Source organism: Rhincodon typus, chromosome 7 (genome assembly GCF_021869965.1).
Source record: "Rhincodon typus isolate 14 chromosome 7, sRhiTyp1.1, whole genome shotgun sequence".
Classification (NCBI taxonomy): Eukaryota; Metazoa; Chordata; class Chondrichthyes; order Orectolobiformes; family Rhincodontidae; genus Rhincodon; species Rhincodon typus.
The window spans coordinates 56420905-56445904 of record NC_063338.1 but is presented as its reverse complement, the minus strand read 5'-3'; the positions used below and the strand labels follow the sequence as shown (position 1 = coordinate 56445904).

At 40.2% G+C, this 25000-nt stretch overlaps 1 protein-coding gene across 1 annotated transcript in view; it reads left to right on the top strand.

The window, feature by feature from the left end:
- ifih1 (interferon induced with helicase C domain 1) overlaps positions 1 to 25000 on the top strand; it is a 130463-nt gene that overhangs the window by 61357 nt on the left and 44106 nt on the right. Inside the window, exon 5 of the mRNA XM_048598614.1 lies at positions 23913 to 24142. Coding sequence (XP_048454571.1) covers positions 23913 to 24142 — 230 coding nt within the window. The remainder of the gene's footprint in view (positions 1 to 23912; positions 24143 to 25000) is intronic.

Genomic DNA, 25000 nt, shown 5'->3' with positions numbered 1-25000 from the left:
TGTGTGTCACCAATGCAGCAGGAGGTCCAGGTTCTCTGCACAGTGAAATGCCAATTTTCCCCTGTCTGCCATGTCCAGGGCAAAGGTCAGGAACTGTGCAATGCAGCAACAGACTGACAGTGCTTGTCTGGGATCACAGTGTGTTTTTACATACAGCAGTGGAACACAGGGATGCTGGTTGATTCTGGTATCTCCAATGAGTGCCGAACTGTTTCAGGTATGGCATGTGGGAAGATGGTGTGGAAATTGGATGTGATTCATGCCACGAGGGCTCAAGTATCAATTATTGCAACATGTTTGGTAAAATATGGTGAGAAAACCTACTTGGCCTAGCAGTAATAATCAGTCCACAGAACTTGATGCGACTCAAACTTAGCTGAAAAACATAAAATTTAGTCCCTCAAGCCCAAATAATCTATATTGTGAGAATAAAAGTGGGTGCAGAATTACACCAGTACTACACCTCTTCCAAAATCTCTGTTATCAACTGATTAACCTTTGCTGTCCATCAACCAACATTCTATTCATTTTGCAAAATTTTCTTCTAGACCGGTTTGAATTTTTATAATTAAAGCCTGACTTGAAGCCTAGTGAAAATCAGTGCTACAGACTACAGTGCTACATTCAATTTAACCAATCGACCACTTGTTCATAAAAACCTACAGAATTTGTCAATGAGGGTTCTCTGTAATTATTCAATGCTGGCTGTTCCATTATTATCACTTTCCATTTTTAAAAGTGGTTTCAAGGCCCATTGTAGCCAGATTTATTCATCTTTCTCAGTGAGTTGAGATGTTACAATGATTATTTTCCAAAATCTCAGCACAATTCACACATATATTCATTGTTATTTCTATTTACATTAAATGCCAGTTTTTTGCATAATCCTTTATATCCTTCTCTTCTCACTTATCACCTCCCGAATATACCTTGGATAGTTATCATGTTTTTCTCTAGAGCAGGTAGCCCTTTTAAAGTCACATGCCTTCTTTTAAATTTCAGTTTCAATTTCATCGCTCCATATCAACACAAAACTTGATTTTCTTCGTTATGCTGTCATTTCAATTTGTGGGAAGTATACGGATACAGGAGAAACACCATTTTCTACTTTATTCATCTCCTATCGAAGATTTGTCATTGCTTACCTATAATCTTCTTTGCTGACATTTGTGCATACTTTGTTTAGGTCAGGTTCCTTCTCGTCTCACTGGACTAAACCTTACATCCATTACCTTTGACTCCTCATTATCCTTTTTTATATTTACATTGAACATTGTCATTTTCTCATCACTATTTCCCAATTATTGTCCTTTTCATGCAATCAGTTGTTTATTCCTAACCTCAAAATATAGCAAGCAACAATTTTTTATTGATTGGGAAGCATAGTGTTTCATTTCTCCGTATCATTCATAATCTTTTATAAAGTAAAAGTATTCAACCTAAACCTCTTTTCTTCAGAATCTAGGTTGACACTAAAATCATATTAGAATGCAGTGCGCTTTAAATTTTAAACTTAAATTTCAAAACTGGCCCATTGTTCACCAGGCTTTGATAAGATCTAATTTTGCCATCTCCTTATACCACACATTAATATTAAACATCAGTGATTCATTTGCTGATCAAAATTATACATGAATACAGATATTTTGTAAAATTTCAATGGTGCTTCTAATCAGTTTCACTTTTAAGTTATTTTTTACATTCATCACTAAATCTAAGTTTTATTATCCTCTACTGAATACTTTGCCTGACTATCGCTATTTAAGTGTTTTCAATTGGCTGTACATAAGTACGATAACAACTTTACACTTTTTTGACATGTAATCCATTTTAAAAAGTTTGTGATTCTCTTAATTGTGATCTGAATTTTAACATTTTCTATATCTTCTGTACAGAATCTCCCCAGCTGGCATATTTATGCTGTAACATATGGCACTAAAAAATACAAGATAGTACTTGCTAGCAACCTTATCCATTTCCATAAATATTCTTATTATATGTTTGAGACAGATTTTAGGGATGATGGAGTTAAAATTGCAGGGAGGAATTACATTGTAGTTTTATATTGTTTTTTAATCTCATAAGTTTTTAACTTGTTTACTGCTTTATCCTCAACCACAGCAAATTATCTTTCTGTGCATTAAAAAAACATTTCAGAAGATTTAGGATATCATTGCTTAAACATTCCTTGTGCCATGATTCATACTTGACTATATTAGTGCCTACATTTCTTGAAAGTATTGAAAAAGAGCTCCAAAAGTCCAAGATGCTGATTCATCCGGGTGTGTATGAAGCCAAGAATTGTACAACTTATAGTATGTGCATAAAATCTAAAATCTGAACTAATCAAACCAGTTGTTGAAAAAGATTCTTAGTATGCTTGAATGGGTTTTCTTGCACACTGCCAAGGTAGCTGATATCAACTATATTGTGTCAAAACACTGAAAACAGAATCTAATGTATTGAGAGTTATTCTGTGCCTGGAAAGTTTCATTTATTTTCCTTTGTGGATATTATTTATTGCATTTAACTGTTGTTTTGTTTGCAAAGATCACTTTCAACCTAAACTTGTAAAATAATGTTAGACAATTGAGATATTTATTTGATTTTTAATTAATCATTAGAATTATTGTTACCACAAGCAGTAAGTTGAACGCTATGCTGAAAATGTTTAAGTTGATGATTTTCCAGCTATCTATTGAACGCATGATGTCCCCAGTTCAAAAATGGTTTCATAAGAAAGTCCAGACCTATGTGGGAAGAGCTGGAACTGCCAAATCTTGCAAGGTCATAAGATATTTCATCATACCATATGTTTTAGCATGAAAAATAGCTCATAAACATTTGGTTCCTTGCATTTCCTCCGGATAATTTAAACCTTATGGAGAATGTAGGGTTAGACTTTAGGGTTAGAACAATTTGAATAAAACCATGCCTTTTGCTGTAACCATCTGCATTTGAAAACCTCATCCCTGCTTTCTGTACTTCCAGAATCAATGTGCTCTTGGCTGGCCCTCCGATCTTCTGTTCATCCCAAGCTTGAGCTGTTTAATTCTCATTCTTTCATGGGTGTGAGCATTATTGGCTAGACAAGCATTTATTGTCCACCCCTAATTGCCCATGAGAGGAAATTGTGAAGCATCTTTTTGAACTCCACATTTTGTAGTCCATATGGCGTAGGGGCACCACAGGAAGGGAGTTTTAGGCTTTTGACCCAGCTCATCTGAAACTCTGCAACCTGTTACAGTTCCCATGGGGAAACTCTAAACCAAAAGAGCCAAGTTTCTGATGAGTCAGTGGACTCGAAATGTTAATTTTGCTTTCTTCCAACGGATGCTGCTACACCTGCTGAGTTTCATCAGCAATTTCTATTTTTGTCCCATCCTGTTTAATCTTTGCCCGTAAGATAATCCCACCGTACCAAGATATCCTAGTGAAAGTTTTTTGAACTGACTCCAGTGAAATGATATCTTTCCTTTATGAACGGAATTGAAACTGCTCACAATACTCCAGATGTGGTCTCACCAGCACCTTGCAGAGTTCATAGAATCCCTACAGTGTGGAAACGTGCCCTTTGGCCCAACAAGTCCACACCAACCCTCAGATCATCCCACCCAGACCCATCCCCCTATAACCCATCTAATCTACACATCCCTGAACACTATGGGCAATTTAGCATGGCCAATCTTGCCAACCCTGCACATCTTTGGACTGAGAGAGGAAACTGGAGCACCCGGAGGAGACCCACGCAGACATGGGGAGAATGTGCAAACTCCACACAGACAGGTGCCCAAGGGTGGAATTGAACACGGATCCCTGGTGCTGTGAGGCAGCAGTGCTAACCACAGAGCCACCGTGCCGCCCTAAGTTGCAGTTGCAGTAAGACTCCTCCACTTTTATACTCCAACCTCCTTGAAATAAGGGACAACATTCCATTTGCCTTCCTGATACCTGCTGCAATCAATACAGTGTGGAGCTGGAGGAACACAGCAAGTCAGGCAGCATCAGACAAGCAGGAGAGTCGACGTTTTGTGCCTGGACTGTTCATCACTCCTGCTGAAGGGCTCAAGCATGAAACGTCGATGCTCCTGTTCTTCTGATGCTGCCTGACCTGCTGTGTTCCTCCAGCTCCACACTGTATTGACTCTGACTCCAGCATCTGCAGCTCTTGTTATCTCCCTATACCTGCTGCAACTGTGTGCTAGCTTTTTGTGCTTCATGCGCAAGTACCTTCAAATCCCTTTATGTTGCAGCTTTCTGAAGTTTCTCTCCATTTAAATTAATTTTTATTCTTTTGTTCTCCCTTCCAAAATAAACTTTTTCACATTTTCCCATATTATACTCTATTTGCCAACTTTTTGCCCAATTACTTAACCTATCAATATTTCTCTGTAAACTGTTCACACCCCTCTCACAACCTGCTTTTCTACCTATTTTCGTGCTGTCTGCAGATTTGACTACAGTACATTCATTTCCTTCCTCCAAGTAATTAATATATATCGTAAACAATTGCAGTCCCAGTACTGATCCTTGAGGAATCCACTGGTCAGAGGTGGCCAATCTGAAAAAGAGCCCCTTATTCCCACTCACTGTTTCCTGTCCATGAGCCAATTCTCTATTCATATCAATATTCTACTATCAGAACCTTGGGCACTTATGACAACTTTCTGTGAGGTACTTTGTCAAATGCCTTCTGGAAGTCCAAATACATCTACTGATCCCCTCTATCCACTCTGAGACTTGCTTGAAAAACTCTAATAAATTAGTCAGACACGATTTCCCTTTTATAAAGCCATGCTGACTCTGCTTGATTAAATTATGATTTTCCAAATGTTCTGCTATTACTTCTTTAACAAATGATTCCAGTACTTTTCTAACAATAGATGTTAGGCAGTCAGCCTATAGTCACCTACTTCTTTCCTCCATTGCCTTTTGAATAGGAGTGTCACATTAACAGTTTTCCAATCCTCTGGTACTTCTCCAGAACCTAATGATTTTTGGAAAACTGCAACTAATATATATACCCTCTTTTAGGATTCTACAATACCTTTCCAGAGTTCTGATTCAACCCAACAACTAACTAATAATGGTTAGTTCAGTATCTGGTCTGATGAAAACTCTTAGCTCTTCCATAATAGTTTTTTTGGATTCAAGCTCTTTTAATTAGTTTGTAAGCTGATTCATAACAGGCTCTGAAATTCTACACTGCTTCTTACTGCCAAACAGAAAACCAAACTGTTCGTAGAATTTTCCTTATTTTCTTCCAAAAAAAAATTGTGTTCCTCTTTCTGATTCTGTCTGCTTTGTCATTGTTTCTGCATTTGTGTACCAATCATCTTCGTCTTTGGGTTCTCTTGGTTGTAGCCTTCCTTTGATTCTACAATGGAACAGCTTCTTTGTTAGCTTTGTTCTTATTGATACTGCTTCCAGGGCAAGAGTCACCAGGTTTCTTATGATCCAAGAAAATTATAACTGGTGAAAACTCAAGTCTTTTTCGAACATACTTAAAACTAATTCACAGACCTTTACAAGATATTACATTTTTGTCTTACATTTTTGCTTCTGTGTAAACATGCCCATATTGCCAATCCCACGACCCCCATTTATTATGCGCATTAACCTAAATTGGCTCCCAGTCAACTAACAAAATATTTTTTAAAACTATCAACCTGTGATCAAGTCCCAACAAGCCGTTGCTCCTCCATATCTCTGTAAGTTTCCCTAGCCCTATAATTATCTGAGCACTCCTCATTCCTCTGAGTCAGGCTCCATGCATACACCCTAGTCCCATCATTTCACCAGTTCTGCCCTTGCCTTCAACCACCTGGATCCAAACTTCTGGGATTCTTTTCTGTAAACCTTTCCACCCCTCCCTTAAATATTACATATATATTTCTTCGACCAAGCTATTGGCAACTTGTTTTAATGTCTCTTTTTATTCGGTTTCAGTCTTGTTTGATTACACAGTATGAAATTTCTGGGAGTGTTATTCCATAACAAAGTAGTCTATAATTTTTTTAATTCACTCATAGAATGTGGGAATTGCTGGCTGACCATCATTTATTGCCTGTCACTACTTGCATTTGAGAAGGTGGTGGTAAGCTTCCTTCTTGAACTACTGCAGTCCATGTACTGTAGGTATGCCCACAATGCCCTTAGGGAGGGATTTCCAGGATCTTGACCCAGTATCAGTTAAGGAATGGTGATATATTTCCAAGTCAAGATGGTGAGTGGCTTGGAAGAGGACTTGCAGGTGTTGGTGTTTCCTTGTATCTACTGCCCTGTCCTTCTAGATGAAAGTGGTTGTGGCTTTAATGGTGCTGTCCAAGGATTTTTATTGAATTTCTACAATGCATCTTGTAGGATAGTACACACTGCTGTGACTGAGCATCAGTGGTGGAAGAAGTGGACGCTTGTGGGTGAAGTGCCAATCAAACAGGCTGCTTTGTCCTGGATGGTCTTAAGCTTCTAGAGTTTTATTGGCACTGCATCCATCCAGACAAGTGGGGAGCATTCCATCACACTCCTGACATATGCTTTAATATGGTGTGCAGACTCTGGGGAGTCAGAAGGTGTGTTACTCGCCACAGTATTCCTAGCTGCTGACCTGCTCTTGTAGATACCATGTTTATGTGGCAAGCCCTGTTGAGTTTCTGGTGAATGATAACACAAGGATGTTGATAGTGAGGTATTCGGTAGTACTAAAACCATTGGATGTCAAGGAGTGGTGGTTAGATTGCATCTTATTGGACATGGTCATTGCCTGGCATTTGTATGATAAGAATGTTATTTACCACTTGTCAGCCCAAGTCTGGATATTGTGCAGGTCAAGTTGCATTTGAACACGGACTACTTCAGTATCTGAGGAGTTGGAATGGTACAGAACATTGTGCAATCATCGGCAAACATCCGACCTTATGATGGAGGAAAGGTCATTGATGAAGGAGCTGAAGATGGTTGGGCCTAGGATTCTACCCTGAGGAACTCCTGCAGAAATATCCTGGATCTGACATACTGACCAACAACCATAGCCATCTTCCTTTGTGCCTGGTATGACTCTAACCAGTGGAGAGTTTGCCCCCTGATTCCCATTGATTCCAGTTTTGCCAGGACTCCTTAATGCCACACTCAGTCAACTGCAGCTTTGCTCTCAAGGGATTGTCACTCTCACCTCACTTCTACAATTCTGTTCCTTTGTCCATGTTTGAACCAAGGCTGTAATGAGATCAGGAGCTGAGTGGCCCTGGTGAAACCCAAACTGGGCGTCGCTGAGCAGGTGCTGTTTTATAGCACTGTTGATGACATCATCCCTCTGATGACTCAGAGTAGACTGATGAGGTAGTAATTGGATTTGCCCTGCTTTTTACATATAGGACAACCTGGCTAATTTTCCACATTGTCGGGTACATGCCACTGTTCTAACTGTACTCAAACAGCTGGCTAGAGGCACAGCAAATTCTGGAGCACAAGTCTTCAGTAGTATTGCTAGACTGTTGTCAGGGCCCATAGCCTTTGCAGTATCCAGTGTCTACAACCATTCTTTATATCATGTGGAGTGAATCGAATTAGCTGAAGACTGCCAGCTGTGATGTTGGGGACCATTGGAGGAAGCCAAGATGGAGTATTTACTTGGCACTTCTAGATAAAGATTGCTTCAGTGTCGTCTTTTGCACTGATGTGCTGGGCTGTTCCATCAATAAGGATGAGGATATTTGTGAAATCTCCCCCTCCTCCATGAGTTGCTTAATTGCCCACTACCATTCATGACTGGATGTGGCAGGATCTCAAAGCTTAGATCTGAAACGCTAGATGTGGGATTGCTTAGCTGTGTCTATCACTTGCTGCATATGCTGTTTGGCATGCAAGTAATCCTCTTTGGTAGTTTCACTTTTAGGTATGCTTGGTGCTACTCCTGGCATGCCCTCCTACACCTTCCATTGAACCAAAGTTGATACTTGGTTTGATGGTAATGGTTGAAGGGGGTATATGCTGGGCCCTCAGGCTGTAGATTGTGTTGGAATATGATTCTGTTGCTGTTGATGACCACAGCGTCTCATGGATAGCAGCTCTTCTTTTGCTGGATTTGTTTGAAGTCTGTCCCATTTAGCACAACACAATGTGAAGGCAGGACTTAGTTTCCACAAGGACTGTACAGTGGTCACTCTGATCAATGCTGTCATAGACATATGCATCTGCAGCCTCTTGTTGTTTCCCTCACCGCCTGCCGCAGACCCAACCCAGCAGCTATGTCCTTTAGGACCCTGCCAGTTCGATCAGTCATGCTGCTATCAAGCAACTCTTGACATTGAAATCCCTCACCCAAAGTACATTTTGTGTCCTTGCTACCTGCAAGTGTTGTTCAACATGGAGAAGTATTGATTCATCAACTGAGGGAGGACAGCGCATGATCAGCAGCAGAGGGTTTCTTGTCCATGTTTAATCTGAAGCCATGAGATTTCATGGGGTTGGGAATCAATGTTAAGGACACTCAGGACAACTCCCTCTCAACTGTATACCACTGTACCACCACCTCTGCTGGGTCTGGCCTGCTGGTAGGACCGGACATATCCAGGGATGGTGTTGTTGGCGTCTGATACATTTTCTGTAAGGTATGATTCCACATTAATCTGTTGATGACTAATCTGTGAGGCAGCTCTCCTAATTTTGGCACTAGGAATTTGCAGCTTTGGCAGGGCTGTTTTTGCTGTTGTCGGTTCCGGTACCTAGGTCAATGCCAGCTGGTCTGAGCAGCTTCATCGCAACTTCATAGTGATTGATACAACTGAGTAGCTTGCTCGGTTACTTCAGTTGAGAGTCTCTGAAGTCACAAGCAAGCCGGACCAGGTGAGAAAGGACATGTGAACCAGATGGGTCTTTCCCAACAATTGACAATGGTTTCACGGTCATCAGTAAATTCTAATTTCTAAATATTTTTATCAAATTATAAATTACACCTTCTGCCATGGTGGGATTTGAATTTAGCTCCCCTGAACATCAGCTGAGTTTCCAGATTAATATTCAAACAATAATATACATTGAGGCCATCAGCTCCCATGTGCATTGTTATTATTGATCTAATTGCATGGAACTGGATTTTATATTTATGGAAACACGAAGAAGAACAAATTGTTCAGTTGCTACTGGGACTGCATTCAAATTCAATGAAATTAATGAAATAAAAGTCTCAATTTACTTTCTGTTGGCACAGGAACACAATGTGTGACATTACCCCAGCGTGAAGTCAATGTGTATTTTTGCTTTACACTATAAGTTTGAAAATTAAAATATTCTCACTGGTACAGTATTAATAACAATGAAAATGTTTAGAAGATACCAGCAACTATGTACAATAAATTCAAAAGATCTCGAAACTTTACATGAAAGAAATTCAAAGTAATTGGAAAATTTCCCCTTAAATTTAAGATAACAAAATGTGTTATGTTAAAGCTTAAGTGGAACTTATGAAGAATATAATTAGCTTCATTTTCAGTCTTAATTGCAGAGATCATTCCAGGGCAAATATTTGAGCTGATGCTATTGCAGCTGTTCAGGTTCTCCCAATTATCCATGAGATGAACATTATTATTTGGAGTTTCAGAAGGTTATTAAATAGATTCAGCTTAGAGTTGGCCATGCCACATTGTTGCACTAAAGGCCTCTTTAAGTAGACACTTCAGAATTTCCATTGTCTAAGTCATGGTTCTCTTAACTTTTTTGATCTTTGATACTTTGATCCCAGCAGTGGGTTATAGCTGGTGAGGATCAGAAAAAAATATAGCCATAGGCAGTCAGGAGTGGCAATACTGGAAACTTTCTGATGATCCAAGTTTGATGTGGAGGAAGCTTATATAAAAAAAAGGTGATACTTGTTATAGTGTCATAGAGTCATACAGCACAGAACCACCCAACTCATCCACATCGATCAAACATCCCAATCTGACCTAGTCCAATTTGTCAGCATTTGGCCCATATCCCTCTAAATCCTTCCTATTCATATACCCATTCAGGTGCCTTTTAAATGTTGTAATTGTACTGCCTCCACCACTTCCTCTGGCAGTTCATTCCATACATGCACCAGATGTTACCCTTCAGGTCCTTTTTAAATCTTTCCCCTCTCACCTTCAACCTATCTCCTCTCGTTTTGGACACCCTCACCCTAGAAAAAAGACCTTGGCTATTCACCCTATCCATCATCCTCAAGATTTTATGAACCTCTACAAGGTCATCCCTCAGTCTCTGACAGTACAGGGAAAATAGCCCCAGCCTATTCAGCATCTCCCTATATCTCAAACCCTCCAATCCCCGCAACATCCTTATAAAACTTTTCTGCACCCTCCCAAGTTTAACAACATCCTTCCTATAGAAGGTTGACCAGAATTGTACACATTGTTCCAAAAGTGGCTTCACCAATGTCCTGGACAGCTGCAACATGATGTCCCAACTCCTATATTCAATAAGGCAAGCTTGCCAAATGCCTTCTTCATTACCCTGTCTACCTGCAGCTCCACTTTCAAGGAACTATGAACCTGCATCTCTAGGTCTCTGTTTGGCAATACTCACCAGGACCCTGTCATTAACTGTGTAAGTTCTGCCCTGGTTTGCCTTATGAAAATGGAACACCTCACATTTATCGAAGTGAAACTCTATCTGCCACTCATCAGCCCATTGGCCTATCTATTTAAATGATACTGGATAGCATAAGAAATGTTCACACAACCAGCGATGAATAAAAAAAGCTGAATTATAAATATCTGTGAGCAACAGGAAATTTCTGATGCTTCAAAGGAAAATTGAAATGTACAAAGCTATAATTTATTGTCAAGAAGTGGTATAATTACAGACGGTTTCACTAATCTATCTTACCATTCCACGAACATCCACCATGCATATAACAATTCTGTGACTATGTTCTGAGTCAAGTTCCTAGATTATATTTTTGCTCTAGAATTATTTAATTTATCCTATTCAGGCTGTATGCTGCAGTTACCATTAACATATCTGGGTTAAGGAAGGATTAGCAAGCTTCCCATTACTGCCTTTAATCATTCTAGAAAATGCACATGTGGTAAGATTCTTGGTGAAAGGGTAGAATCAGGCCAGCTTGTGACAATCCAGTATTCTGGAATAGGAACCAGCATGCAATGTCTGAAATAACAAGGTGTAGAGCTGGATGAACACAGCAGGCCAAGCAGCATCAGAGGAGCAGGAAAGTTGACGTTTTGTGTTGAGACCCTACTTCAGAAGAATTCTTCTTCTTATCTCAGATTCTTCAGCATCGGCAGTTCCTACTATCTCTGCACTGTCTGAAAGACTGGTTCAGAATGGTCACTCAGTGGGATATGTACACAGTGAAACTGAGGCTCTGAAATCAGTTACCAAAGACCCATCAGTACTAACTGACCAGTCTCTACAAATCTGAATCTGACTGGAAATGCAGATTTAGATCTGGGCAATGTACTACTTTGGATCTATAATGCCTAATCAGTTCGTAACATCAGTGCCACAAGAAAATTTAGCCAGCGTTGCTGTCAGGAAAAGAAAATAAAATTGGGGTGGAAGTGGTAGAATTGTGTAAACCTAAGGTTATCGGCTCATATGTATACCTACTATATGAATTGCTTACAGCCAATTGTAATAGCATTCAAATAAACATTGGGTGGATTTTTTTTCCATTTGCCCTTGAAACATTTTATTGAATGAGATTATGCCTGGTCTGCCATGGCTCAGTCATTTTTCTCACACAATCTTCTGCTCGTCACTTCATTCATTATGCAACTGGGCTATTGGATGCCTTTCTTAGGGAATCATGTGGCCAATGAAGCGGAGGTGCCCTCCACATGACTTTTGCGCCAAGGAGGAGCTGTTTGCTGTGTTACCATTGATTTTAAACAAATAAACCAAAGCTAAGCCTAGCCCATTTATCCTTGAAACGGGTTTCAATTAGTTTATTTTTGACCTCTCTGGTTCGATGAGACACTGCTGTGTCATGCTGCCTTAGATAGCTCTCCTGTTTGTTCAATGTCCTCATGCTCATCTTCAGAAGATTGTTATCATTCCCCATTTTATCTGTAATCAGAACACTCCCACTTCTTCAACTTCTGTTGTGAAGGTCACAGCAGTGCAGGGCAATGTTCTGGGATCTCCCGCAAGGCTGTGCCAGAGTTTTGCATACATTGAAACCTCATTTTAAGGAGGTCTACGATCTGTACTACACACTGTAGCACGTAGCCTTCATGTGGAGGTCACTATGGCCATGGTGGAAGCATGGACAGCATTGTATCTTCATTCTGCATCAGGCTGAGGATTTTGTAAAGGCACAGAGCTCCAGAATTTTGCATTGATGATCACATATAGTTTGAACATTGATTGGGAGTAAGCCTTTTCAGCTGATAAACTCTGCAGATTGGTGATAAAGCACTATCAAAATGTTATGGGTGCAGTCAGTAGTTCCCTGTGGCTGGGGGAAGCCAGCAATGGTGTGAATCCCACTGTCTCATATGGAAAGATGACAAAGAGCTGTGATCTGAAGCAAATGGCGCCAGTTACATCCCAGATACATTTATGGGTTGAAGATTGGGCGATGCCACAGAGTTTCTCAATTGTTCATTGAAGTGAGCCAATGGTGTAAAAATTCAGGGCTGGTGTGACCAAGTCCTTCTGGGTGCAATTCCTGCTCTATTAGCTAATGCAGTTTGGTGATTCTGGGCCGGGATATGCTTAATCCATGCCTGCAATGTCTTTCCAACAGTTGAAGGAAATGGGCATGAGGCCTGTAGATCCAGAGTCTCATCGTTCTTCTCCCTGACTTAATGATTTCTTCCGGCTGCTTCTGTCTCTGGAGGCTGTGAATTACTGGTCTTGCTGACAACATTGTAATTGCTGTTTCCTTAACACTGTTTTTGGAATTGTACCAAGGTCACAATGACTTTATCCACAGTGATCTCCCTGAGAGATCTGTGAGCAGATAATTTGTGGGGAATGTCAGAAAGACAATATATCGTTATTGAAGCAACTCCTGACTGCTCAGTGCTCCCATCTATTACATTGCAACCACATGTTATCCCCATACACGGTGTGCCATGGAGGCTACATAAGGAGGTCATTGTCATCCCCACATAAGAAGCCCTGAGGCATTTTGTCATAAATAGGAGGTGGATGTCACTAGATAGGTCAGCATTTATTACATATTTCAAATTGCCCTCAAGAATGTGATGGTGAGTTCGCTCCATGAGCTGCTGGAGTTCTTCAGATATAGGGACATGCACAGTGCTGAAAAGCAGGGTATCCAGGATTTTGACCCAGAAAATGTGAAGGAATGCTGATATAGCTACAAGTCAGTTTGATATAAGGCTTGGAAAGGAACTTGCAGATGGTTGTGATCAGATGCATCTGCTGCCCTTTGCTTCAAAGTAGTGGAGGGCACAGGTTTGGAAGGTATGTTTGGGAGAGCCATGGTGTATTTCTGTAATGCATTTGCAGATGGTATAATTGGGCCTTATTCAATTCCATAGTTATACAACCAAAGTTTTAAAGTTACCGTAATTGTTGCCACCATTGTAGTTGCTGCCATAATAGGTTTCACCAGCTCCTCCCACTCACTCTCCAAAGAAAAGAGATTATGAGATTACACTGAATATTTTGATATGATTCACTAGATACCATTCCATTTGTACAATGAATGTGGGATGAGAAAACATAGGATGATGAGTTAAATTCTATGATTCACATTCCACAAACGGGCTAAATTTTAATCCTCAAGAGCTGAAATTTAGTTGAAAGGATTTTGACTCCGTGATAATGAGGGAATGGCAATATAATTGCACGTTGGGTCACTCTGTGACTTTGAGGGGAATTGTCAGGTGGGCTAACCCCATCCATTGTCCTTCAAGGTGGTAAAGGTTGTCAATTCGGAATGTACTGCCATAAAAGCTTGAGCAAGTAACTGCAATGCATCCTGTGGATGGTACACATTGCTGTTGCTGTACATGAGGTGGTTAAGGGAATGAATGTTTAATGTGATGGATGGACTACCAGTCAAGCTGGTCTCAAGCTTCTTGAATGCAGTTAGAGCTGGACTAATCCCACTCCTGAATTGAGTCTTATAGATGGCCAACAGACTTTGAGGTGAGTCACTCACTTCCAATACGCTTTTGTAGGCACAGTATTTATATGGCTGGTCAAATTCAATTTCTGGGCAATGGTAACCCCTCAGATATTGATAATGGGCAATTCAGTGATAATGATGATGCCTTTGAATCTCGAGGAAAGATGAATTAGATTCTGTCTTGTTAGAGTCTATTATTGGCTGGCACTTGTGTGAAATGACTATTACTTGGCACTTTATTAATCCACAACTGAATGATATCCAACTCTTGTTGTAGATGGATATGGACTGGGATCATAATATTATTCATGTTGTAATTCAATTATTTTTGTGACATCCCTTTGTACCTGAACTCAGTGTTCCTTGACTGTTTCTGGTACTGCGACGACGTTGCAGCAGACAGAAGGATGAAATACTTTGATCATCCTCCAAGGGCACTTAAGATGGCCATGCTCTTGGCTGTAAAGCTCAATTGCACACTGCAGTCTTGCTCTGTCCACTGACCACACATTTCATGGTTGACTGCATGGGCTCAGTGCCTTGCTGGATGGTTATACACATGCTGGAGCTGGATTTTTCCATGACCTGTGCCATTGTTCACAAGCTTTCTGACACAATGTACCTGAAAGATCCTGTTGTAGCTGGCGTACAGGGATTTTGTACTTAAGCTGTGCCCCTGAGATCACTATCACTTCCCTATGCAGCAGGCCAAGTATGCATCCTCCCCTTAGCCACTTTCTGGGCCACTCCACTCTCTTGTCCATGCTCCTGTGCATGGATGCACTTTAAATCTTCCCCATGTAAACTGCTATAGCCCAACCTCTAACATATAGCTTGTTTTTGAGATGATGCTTGCTAAAATAAAGTCAAGTGATGCAGATCCACCTTTTGTAACGCTTCCTGTCAGTCCCTCATCATCCAGGCACTCTGCATTTTGTTGACCTGAAAGGGCGGAGATGGGCATGGATTTGATTTTGGTTTGATGAAATTATAAGCAGAAAGCGATTAATGGCTGTTGGAAGAAGTTGCATTCTGTCATGACTATAAGATAGACAAAATCCCAGTAGAAAAATACAGTGTTTTAAGTTTATACTTAATTATACATTAAACTTTCAAGCTTGTATAATAAACTTTATTGAGACATTGTGGCATGTACACCACTAAAAGTTAAACGTTTTCTTACAGACTCTCAGACTTACTTTCACTCAGAAAATCATAACAGACTATTATGGCACAATATTTTCTGGGGCAGACAAAGTGTAGAATCATTCTGTGAACTAGTTAGTTTTCCTGATTATGTTCATTGAGTTAATCTGGTAGCGTGGTGAAACAGATCGGATTTTGTACCTGAACATTCACTATTTACTTAAGTTTCAACCATGTTTAGTGATTGTTTTTGGGCTTGTACAAAAACAAGTAAGGTTTATCATTGAATGCTAATGCATCCTGAACGTAAGCAGTGGTGTTGAAGGTAAACAGTCCTAAAGTAGTTAAAGTCTAGTAGTAAAGTCAATCACAAAGTACCATCTGGTGTGAATTCTGTAATTTACAGCTGTTCACTAAAATACTAAAGATAATACAAACACCAGCACATATTGAGACCATCAGCACAGGTTCAGGATCATTGGCTTCTTTTCTCTATCTGCAGGTCAGATCTTCCTTTATGATTACTTCAGATTGCATGAAGATTGGTCCCATGACTTAAATTGCATGAGTGTCAACAGATGTGAACTTATAGGATCATACATTTAAAAATCCAAACATTATCCAACTAGTTTTTAATGGAGTGTTACTCCAACGGACAGTAAACATTTAATTTAATTCAATGAACTCTTCTTGTGATATTCCTATTTAAAAATGTGCCAAGTGATTGCATAACAGTGAGATGTACAACAATATAAAATCTAAAACTCCAGAACTGGCAGAATACAATACAATACCAGAACTATAATATAAACTTAATATGTGTAATAACATTTTTAAAAAAGCACTGCTTCGTACTGTATTTGAAGCATTTGTGATATCTGTGAATACCAAAATAGAATAATTGCAAGAAAAGATTAAGGGATCAAGAACTGCTCAAATACAGAGCGCAGCTAAGCATTGTTCCACAAAATTGTAATCCCTGTTTAAATCCACTCCAATCAATCAAGCCTCAGAAGTTAAAAATGCTGGTGTTAGTAATATAAAAACATAGACTGCTTCAAATACTTAGCAATTCTGGCAGCATCTATGGAGAGAGAAAAACAGAGTTTAAGAGTGGAATCTTATGGAGGCCTCAGTGACGTGGGCATTGGCATTATTTATGGGAGAATCAAACAGAAAGTCCAACAAGTCCTTTCCCATTGTCAGAAGCATCACGTTGCATCTTGTGCAATTTTGCTGAATGGCGAGGTGAGTTTCGCTCTTGGCAGTGGCATGTTGCCAATTAAAGAGCATTATAGTTTGTTAAATCTCTTATTAAAGGTACAAATTGCCTCCTTAATGTTCAGGCTCCAATCTTACCTAACCCAGTGACAAAGCTCAAATTCTTGGCATGGAAGCTAGGGCGGGCATCTGGTGTCTTCATCATGCCAATGATTGCAAGGATCCTCCATGTTGGTCAACACCAAACAGCATCTCAGAATGCCAGCTGTGCACATCCCTCGTCAATAGCCATTGGTATCTGACATTTGCCAACCCCTCACGACCATCATGGCACATCTCCAGTACATTTGCAGGCCACTGAAGAAGCATAGACTAGCATTTAAAGCACACCAACTCACAGACTGGACCATGCTCCATCTCAGGGCCATTCACTAGCTCTCTTAATACTCACGCCTACTTGTGCGCTCACAGAATTTAAGCATTGCCTTGCTATGCCAATCAGTGCAGTTGTACAACTTGGCAACTTGTCTTATTAGTCAAGAGGGCAGCTGGCTGCATGGCAGTGTCACACCTGCACACATGCCAGCAACTTATATACCAAAAGTATTACATGAGCAGCAAGAAGGCAGCCATGTCTCAAAGTCTTAGGTTTGTACTCATCAAGGGAATGGGAGGGTAGGGGTGATGGTAAGTAGGTGAAGGCTCAAACAGATGGGTTGGCTGGGGTCCTGTGGAAGTGCTGTGGGGTTCACGGGAAGGGCTAGCAAGAAGGGCACTGGGTATCCAAGGTCTCACCAACATGTAGAAACAGAGGCTGGAAGCCATTGGCGAAAGAGCACTCGCTGTTCCCTTCCATAGTCCTGAAAATTAAATGGGAAGGAAAATGGTAGCGACTGCACTTAGAATGGGCAAGGTAAACAATTGAACCTGTGACGGAACCTGTGACTGATGTAAGGTCACTTGAAAGGAAACAACATTACACACAGACGAATGCACTGTACAGGACACAAACCAACACTTTTAGACACAGAAGCCAGGGATAGGATGGGGATATTATGGGATGAGGGGCAATGGTAACAATAGAAGCGAATGCCCTGTACATGCCAGCTCATCTTGCTTTCACATGTTATAGCAGGCTTTTAACATGGACATTGGTCCATGGTACATCCTATGTGGCCACAAAATTAGGCATCTTGCTGGCACAGTCATGTTTGGGGCTACACAGAATGTCAAAGTAATGTAAGGCAAAAACAGTATAATTTACAGAAACATAAATAACATACAGTGAACTGTTACTCATGGCACCAAAATGCCCTGGTAATGTTTTCTTCTTCTTCTGTCTCCCATAACATTTTAGTTTAGTCTCTGGTTCCATTGCTGTCATGGAGGTCGCCTGCTTGGTGGTGGAACCCCTAGCCCCAGAGGTTTGGTCAGGCAACTCCAGGAGCATTTTATGCCTGGATGGCTCAGATATGCTGAGGGTCTTCTTAGACCATTAGATATGGGAGTTGAAGTAGGCCATTCAGCCCATCGTGTATGCTGCACCATTCAGTGAGATCATGGCTGACCTGAGAATCCTTAGCACACTTTCCTGCACTGTCCTCGCAGCCCCAGATACTGATTAAAAATCTGTCCACCTCAGCCTTGAATGCACTTAGAGAGTCTGGGTCATAGACACATGCAGCATTGAAACAGACCCTTCGGTCCAACTAGTTCATGCTGACCATGTTCCCAAACTAAACTAGCTCCATTTGCCGCATTTGGCCCATATCTCTCCAAAGCTTTCCTATTCATGTACTTATCCAAATGTCTTTTAAATGTTCTAACTGTACCTGTATCCACCAGTTCCTCTGGCAGTTCATTCCACAAATTAACTACTTTCTGTGTAAAAAAGTTGACAATATAGGTCCTTTTTAAACCTTTCTCCTCTCACCTTAAAAATATGCCCCCCTAGTTATCACACTTTTGTAAACCTCCTACTTGTCAGTCACCCCTTTTACTGCGAACAGTCTACTCCAATCAACTTTTAGAAGTTCTTGTCTCATACCATTAAAATTTGCCTTACTCCCATTAAGAAATTTATCCTTTATGGAAGGCCTGTCCTTTTCCATAACTATTAACTATTTTAACACTAATAGAAATATGATCACTGATCACAAAGTGTCCCCCTGCTAACACTTCACTATCAGCCTTCTGTGGTGAAGAATTTACCAGATTTAATACCATCTGAGAGAAGAAATTCCTCTTCATCATAATTGGGCAACCCTTTACTTTGAGGTTATGCCATCTGGTCATGGACACTCTGAGGAGGAACAACTGCTCAGCATCTACTCTGTCAGGCATCTTAATACATTTTGATAAGTCACCTCTCATTCTTCCGAACTCCATTAAGTATGTGGCCAACCTACTCAACTTCTTCTCATAAGAGAATTCCTGGGTCAACCTAGTTATCCTTCTCTGGACTGCCTGAAATGGCAATATATCATTCCTTAGCTAAATGGCCCAAAACCCTTACAATATTATAATAATATACAATGTTGGAGGTATCATAGGTATTGTAGGAGAGGTCTCAGTCTTTGCCTGCAAGGACAAGATTGTCTCCTCGTAGGTGCCGAGGAGTCAAACGTAAGGCATTACTCCACCCGTCCAGGCCCTTTGGGACCTATTGTGCGTTCGCCATTAGAGAAAGGGAGGGATTGTGGGAGATGAAAATGGGTGGCATGGCCTTAATGCTGGTACATTAAATGATGATGAGATGTCTGAATGAGTGAGTAGCCAGTAGAGAGACCTGCAGCCTTCTGGCAAGAATTCCTTCATAAATATAATCAAGTTACACTTAGCCAAAAATCTACTTGTGTCGGGGGTTTGGAGCAAGTGAGGGAAGCAATAGTGATAGTGGCAATATATTCATGGGAGGTGTGTGCAGTATCAGAGAGAGAGTGTGAGGCAACAAAGAGAAATGTGTTGTATGAATCCTGGTGGAACGGAGAAAGTCATTGACCATTTTATGGCAGGGCTGGTCATTGGTCTTCATTGTCAAGGTGGCGCTGACCCTGGTGGCAATCTTGAACCATGCTGGTGGCACAATCTCCTCTGTCGGTCCTCTGGGAGGAGGACTTCTCTCCTTTGCAGAACTGCTTGGTCAGAACTTCCAGGACCCTATCAAAGAATCGCAATGCCTTCTTCCTCTTCTTTGACATGTTCAGACTCAGTCCTTGACTGATCAGGTCAGCTTCAGAATGCACGTGCTCGTCCATTTGCACACCAGCCTTTTAAATATGCAGCGGGTGCCAGAGACATTGGTCTTCCATTGGATATCTACTGAGTGTTTTGGGAACAGCGTCCAGCAATAGGGGATAGAATCAGATGTGAGGGCTCCAAGAGGCAGGGTAGATCATTAATGTGTTTGGTAAGATACAGCAAGAAATCTTGCTGAGCCTTCTGGCAAGAATTCCTTCAAAAAATGATGCAACTTACACTTAGCCAAAAATCGTAAGATTTAGCCATAAGGTTCAGCTTTTGACCCTACATCAGAGTTCTGATGAAAGCTCATTGATTTGAAATGTTGAGCTTAATTTTACCATGGACTTCATGGCCCTAATACAAGGCCAAAAGTCAATCCTCAGGCTACCTCTTGACAGCAGCAGAACCAGTTCAAAATTTTAACTACCAGATTGGCAATCTCTGGGTTTTCCTACCAATTAAAACATAATTGGATGGTTAATTATGTAAATAAGTACCTGCCTCTGTGAAATCGGTAGTTAAACAACCTCACAGTCTATCTACTCTCCAGCAGAAAACATACCTGGTAGCTGCACAGTAATGGGAGGTTGTTCAGACACATCAGCCTTCTAGTTTACTGGCTCCTGATGTCTCCACTTCAACTACCTACAGACTAGTTAAATTCATATATTAACCCTGTTTCTAGTTCCTGGGCAGCTGACTGTTCTCATCATTTTCTATTTTTATTCTGGTATTTACACTATTTTGCCTTTGCCTTTAATGGTTTTAATATAGTGGTTGTTAGGCTATGAGTTTAATCTGGATTCAATGCAATATAAATGAAGCAGCCACTAACCTGAAATTCTGTGTCTTGAGTTTACAATTTCCAACAAAATAACAGAGACAGAAACTTGGGTGAGACCTGGTTACTGGATAAAACCAGGACAAACCCAATATATTTTCACTGGCCATTAATTTCCAGTGGGATGGAGACTGAGAATGAATGTAAGTCTGATTTGCAGGCTTTCCCTGGGGAAATATAATCAAGTTTGGAGAGCATCCATTCTAACCTCCAGTATTATAAATATTTCTTTTACCTGCAGATTTTGAAGAGTCTGAAAAAGCCACTTCCTTTATTTTGTGAATAATGGTGACTCCAAAATTCACAATACTGAATATAAAGATATTATTTCATAAATAATTGCTTTAAAGTTGTCCAGTATATAAGAGTATGTTTGATCCAGCAAGCCTTAATATTATTGTAGATGCACATAAATAAAGGCTTTTTCAGAATGCCTTCCTGCATATATGTTTAACGGATAATTCACATTTCTCCTATATGTGTAGTATATAATGATAATCATTTTGACAGTTATGCACAAGCTGAAGCACTGTAACATATAGTTTTACACATTTCAATCAGCTTTTGAGATCACAGAATAATTAAGCTAACATTCTGTTAAGTATGTGGGGAAGAGAGTTAAATCCATACTGACAAGTTGCTTGTGGCAGTATAGTAAGGGTAATTGATTGCTGATCTAAGGCCTAATGTGCAATGACAACTGAATGGATTAATTTATACACTATTTCATTTTTACTGCAGTCTCCTGTTAAGAGCTAATAGTGTATCTGTTGTTTATTATTATGGCTACAATTTCCCAAACTCCCAAATATCTGCCTCAGTTCAGTTCAGCTGGAAATTACGGGGCTTTAAACAAGATTTGACAGACTTGGTGTGAAGGGGAGAAGAGTTATAATGAGAGTCAGCCTATCTTTCATCACATCTTAGGAACCAAAATCATGCAGTTTTTAGAATTCTGGCAGCAGGTTTCTCAGCAGTTTTTCAGTCTGGAGATGTGGCTGTAAGCAATGGAAAAAAGAAAAGATTTAAACAAGAAAAATGTTCACTTGTTTTCTGATCTTAAATAAATATAATTGAAAAAGCATGAGATTTTAACGGTATAACTTAGGGGCTTAAACAAAACTGTTTTCATAAAGAGATAACAAGGTGTGGAGCTGGCTGAACACAGCAGGCCAGGCAGCATCAGAGGAGCAGGAAAGTTGACATTTCAGGTCTGGACCCTTCTTCAGAAAAAATGTTCAGACCCAAAACATCAGCTTTCCTGCTCGTCTGATGCTGCCTGGCCTGCTGTGTTCATTCATCCAGCTCCACACCTTGTTATCTCAGACTCCAGCATCGGCAGTTCTGACTATCTCTCACTGTTTTCATAAAGCTTGCTTTCAATTTTGATTAGAAACTTTTAATAAAGTAACAGTTTTCTGGGTAGGATAAAGAAATCTGGAGTTAGAAAACATCATAAGATTTTTTGCTGAACACTGACCTGATGTTAGATGTTCAAGTTATATTCCTCTCCTATGAGTGAAAAAAAATGGAAATATGTTGAAGTGACTCTCCTGTTCATGCTGGAACCACCATTTTGATACATACTAAATGAGTCACACCAGTATGTCTCACTTCTCAGTTTTACTGGCTTTCCCCTGGGGCTTTCACAAGATTATAGGACATATGGAATCAGAAACATACTTCCTGGCTGAAGAAGGATTTAGGCCCGAAACGTCAGCCTTCCTGCTCCTCTGATGCTGCTTGGCCTGCTGTGTTCATCCAGCGCTACACCTTGTTATCTCATACTTCCTGGCTGTTTCTTTTTCTTTTTAAAAGAGTGAAAATGGCCTCTTTTTAAGTATTTTCATTGCATTATCCTTTCTTTAATTTTCCTGCGTTATGCGCCACCTTCACTTGATGTGGTGATATCCTGCTTTCAAACTTTTTAATGCCTTTCTGAAGCCAGGAACTGAGAAATGCATAGAAGTTGAAAGGTACACTTTTCTGTGTTGTTTTCCTTCTTTCCTGGTTAGACAGAATAATGCCTCTGCTTAGTATTTCCTTCAACATTACTGTGAAAAACTAATAACATAAAACTATTGTATATTGCAGCTTTTAAGTGCTGCAGTACTTTATCAGTCAGCCTTGGAAGTCATTTACTTTTTCAGAATTGTCTTCCAAACTAGCAAAAGTACTGTTTGTAAAGTTTCACACTTCCTGCCATCTTTGCAATTTCCTTTCTATATTGGTAAAGTGGATACTTCAGCCTATTAATGGGAACAAAAACCTATCCTTAAGAATGAAAGCCTTTTAGCCACTTTAAAGAAGAAGGAGAGTCAAGGTGAGTGAAATAACTACAAAGGCTGGTATCCCATCACCAAGTCACACTTTATTCACATGTGGAGAGTCCTTGACACTGATCCAGCTTCCTCAGAGCCAGCTCTGAGTGAACAGGATGTCTGACATTCCTGTTCTTGTCTGTCAGCCAGGGCTCCCTGATTGGACCAGATTACCAGCCCCAATCAGGGAACTCATATTCTATCAGAGATAGTAAGAACTGCAGATGCTGGAGTCAGAGATAGCACAGAGTGGAGCTGAAGGAACACAGCAGGCCAGGCAGCATCAGGGGAGCAGGAAAGTTGACGTTTCAGATCAGGACAAGATTTTTCTGAAGAACGGTCCCAACCCAAAACGTCAACTCATATTCTATGTCCAGCTGGTTTATCTCGTTACAATCGCTACAGTGAGCATATCTTACGTGTAATTGAAAAGTTAACCTTGAAATTTTACTAATGTCAAATATTTACTCAGAAACATGTCAGGGGCATTTTTGTTGTGAAGCTGCTCTGTGTTGGCAATGAGTAAGTAAAGACCCAAGAAATTTGAATGAAGTGGCAGCTGCATAATTTTGGATGAAGAGCAAATTCACAGCCATCTAACCTTGGAAAAGCATACAACAAGCTGAATATGCAGAACACTGAGGCAAATGGCATATCTTTTGAGGGTTAGGAGATTAGACCATAAGACATTGGAGCAGAAGTAAGCCACTCAACCCACGGAGTCTGCTCTGCCATTCAATTATATTATGGCTGATATTCTGATAATCCGCTGATAATTCTAGTTATGCTCCAAACTTTTCAAGGTCACATTGGCTCCTGCCTATTCTTACCTGCAGTACTAGTTAACTGGGATATTATAAAGATTTCAGCATACTTAACAACAGATGACAATTTTGTCTGAAGCTAGACAGCCATTTGCTGAACATGTTCCATTTTCAGGATTCCATGTTATTGGTACAAAAGAAATCAAAGGACATATTACATATCAATCACTCCACATTCCATCATCTTGAAGTTTGCTATACAAATATTTCAGATTCTGATGAGGAGAGCAATGAGAAAGGAAGACAATCACCAGTTCCTGAGATCCACCTCCGAGACTATCAGCAAGAAGTTGCGGCTCCAGCGTTGGAGGGTAAAAATCTCATTATCTGCCTGCCCACAGGAAGTGGAAAGACCAGGGTTGCAGTCTACATTACCAGACACCATCTGGACAAAATGAAGTTACAGGGAAAAACAGGGAAGGTTGTAGTGCTTGTTAACAAGGTAATTCACTGTTACTTTGTGTGTAGGTATACTGCAGCTATTGTAGTATTTTAAATTTTGTGTCTACATTCACAGTTGAGAGTTATATTCCTGAGATTACACCAAGTGAGGAAATTGAATCTCTGTAGACACACCGAATCTGACAATCAAATATCTTTTTAAATTGGAGGCCCACAGAGGATTCCATAAACTCATTTTTATGATTGAAATTTTTTGCAACAGTGCAAATCAGAAATGACGTGAGACCATCTCCTCCTAAGTAGTTGTATTGAACTACTTGTCTGTAATTGAGATCTGTGGGATATAAAGTATAGCCAGCAAGTCCAGAGCAATGACTTGTAGCCTTTTTGGCAAGGAAGAACTACACATATATCCTAACAGATCTTTAAACATCCTAAATTCCAGGTACACACAATCTACTTTTCAAAATCTGCAACATAATCTGCAGATATAATCAGAGATTTGATTAGATAATTCAGTGTTAATTAGCAAAACAAGCATACACAGGATTTGTCTTTCTTCGTATGACTGCAACACATGCACACAAATGAGTTTGTCTCTGATCAACAAAATCCTGATGTATTTACTTCTTTCACCATTGCAATGTCCTGGCAATTGACATTAGAGAGAAAGAAAGACAAATACTGTTATCAGGAGGAAAACAAAATTCTTTTGGGGAAAGTAAATACAGATTAAAGGGAGAGATGTTGAAATGGAAATGATGAGATAAGTTCCTTGGGCACCAGTTTTAGGAGGGCGAAAGAGAGATATATTCTTAAGTATAATGATGAGTACAATAAGGTTCTGCTTGAAAGGGAAGAAGAGGAAACGGCGAGATGTTGAACAAGAGGGAAATAA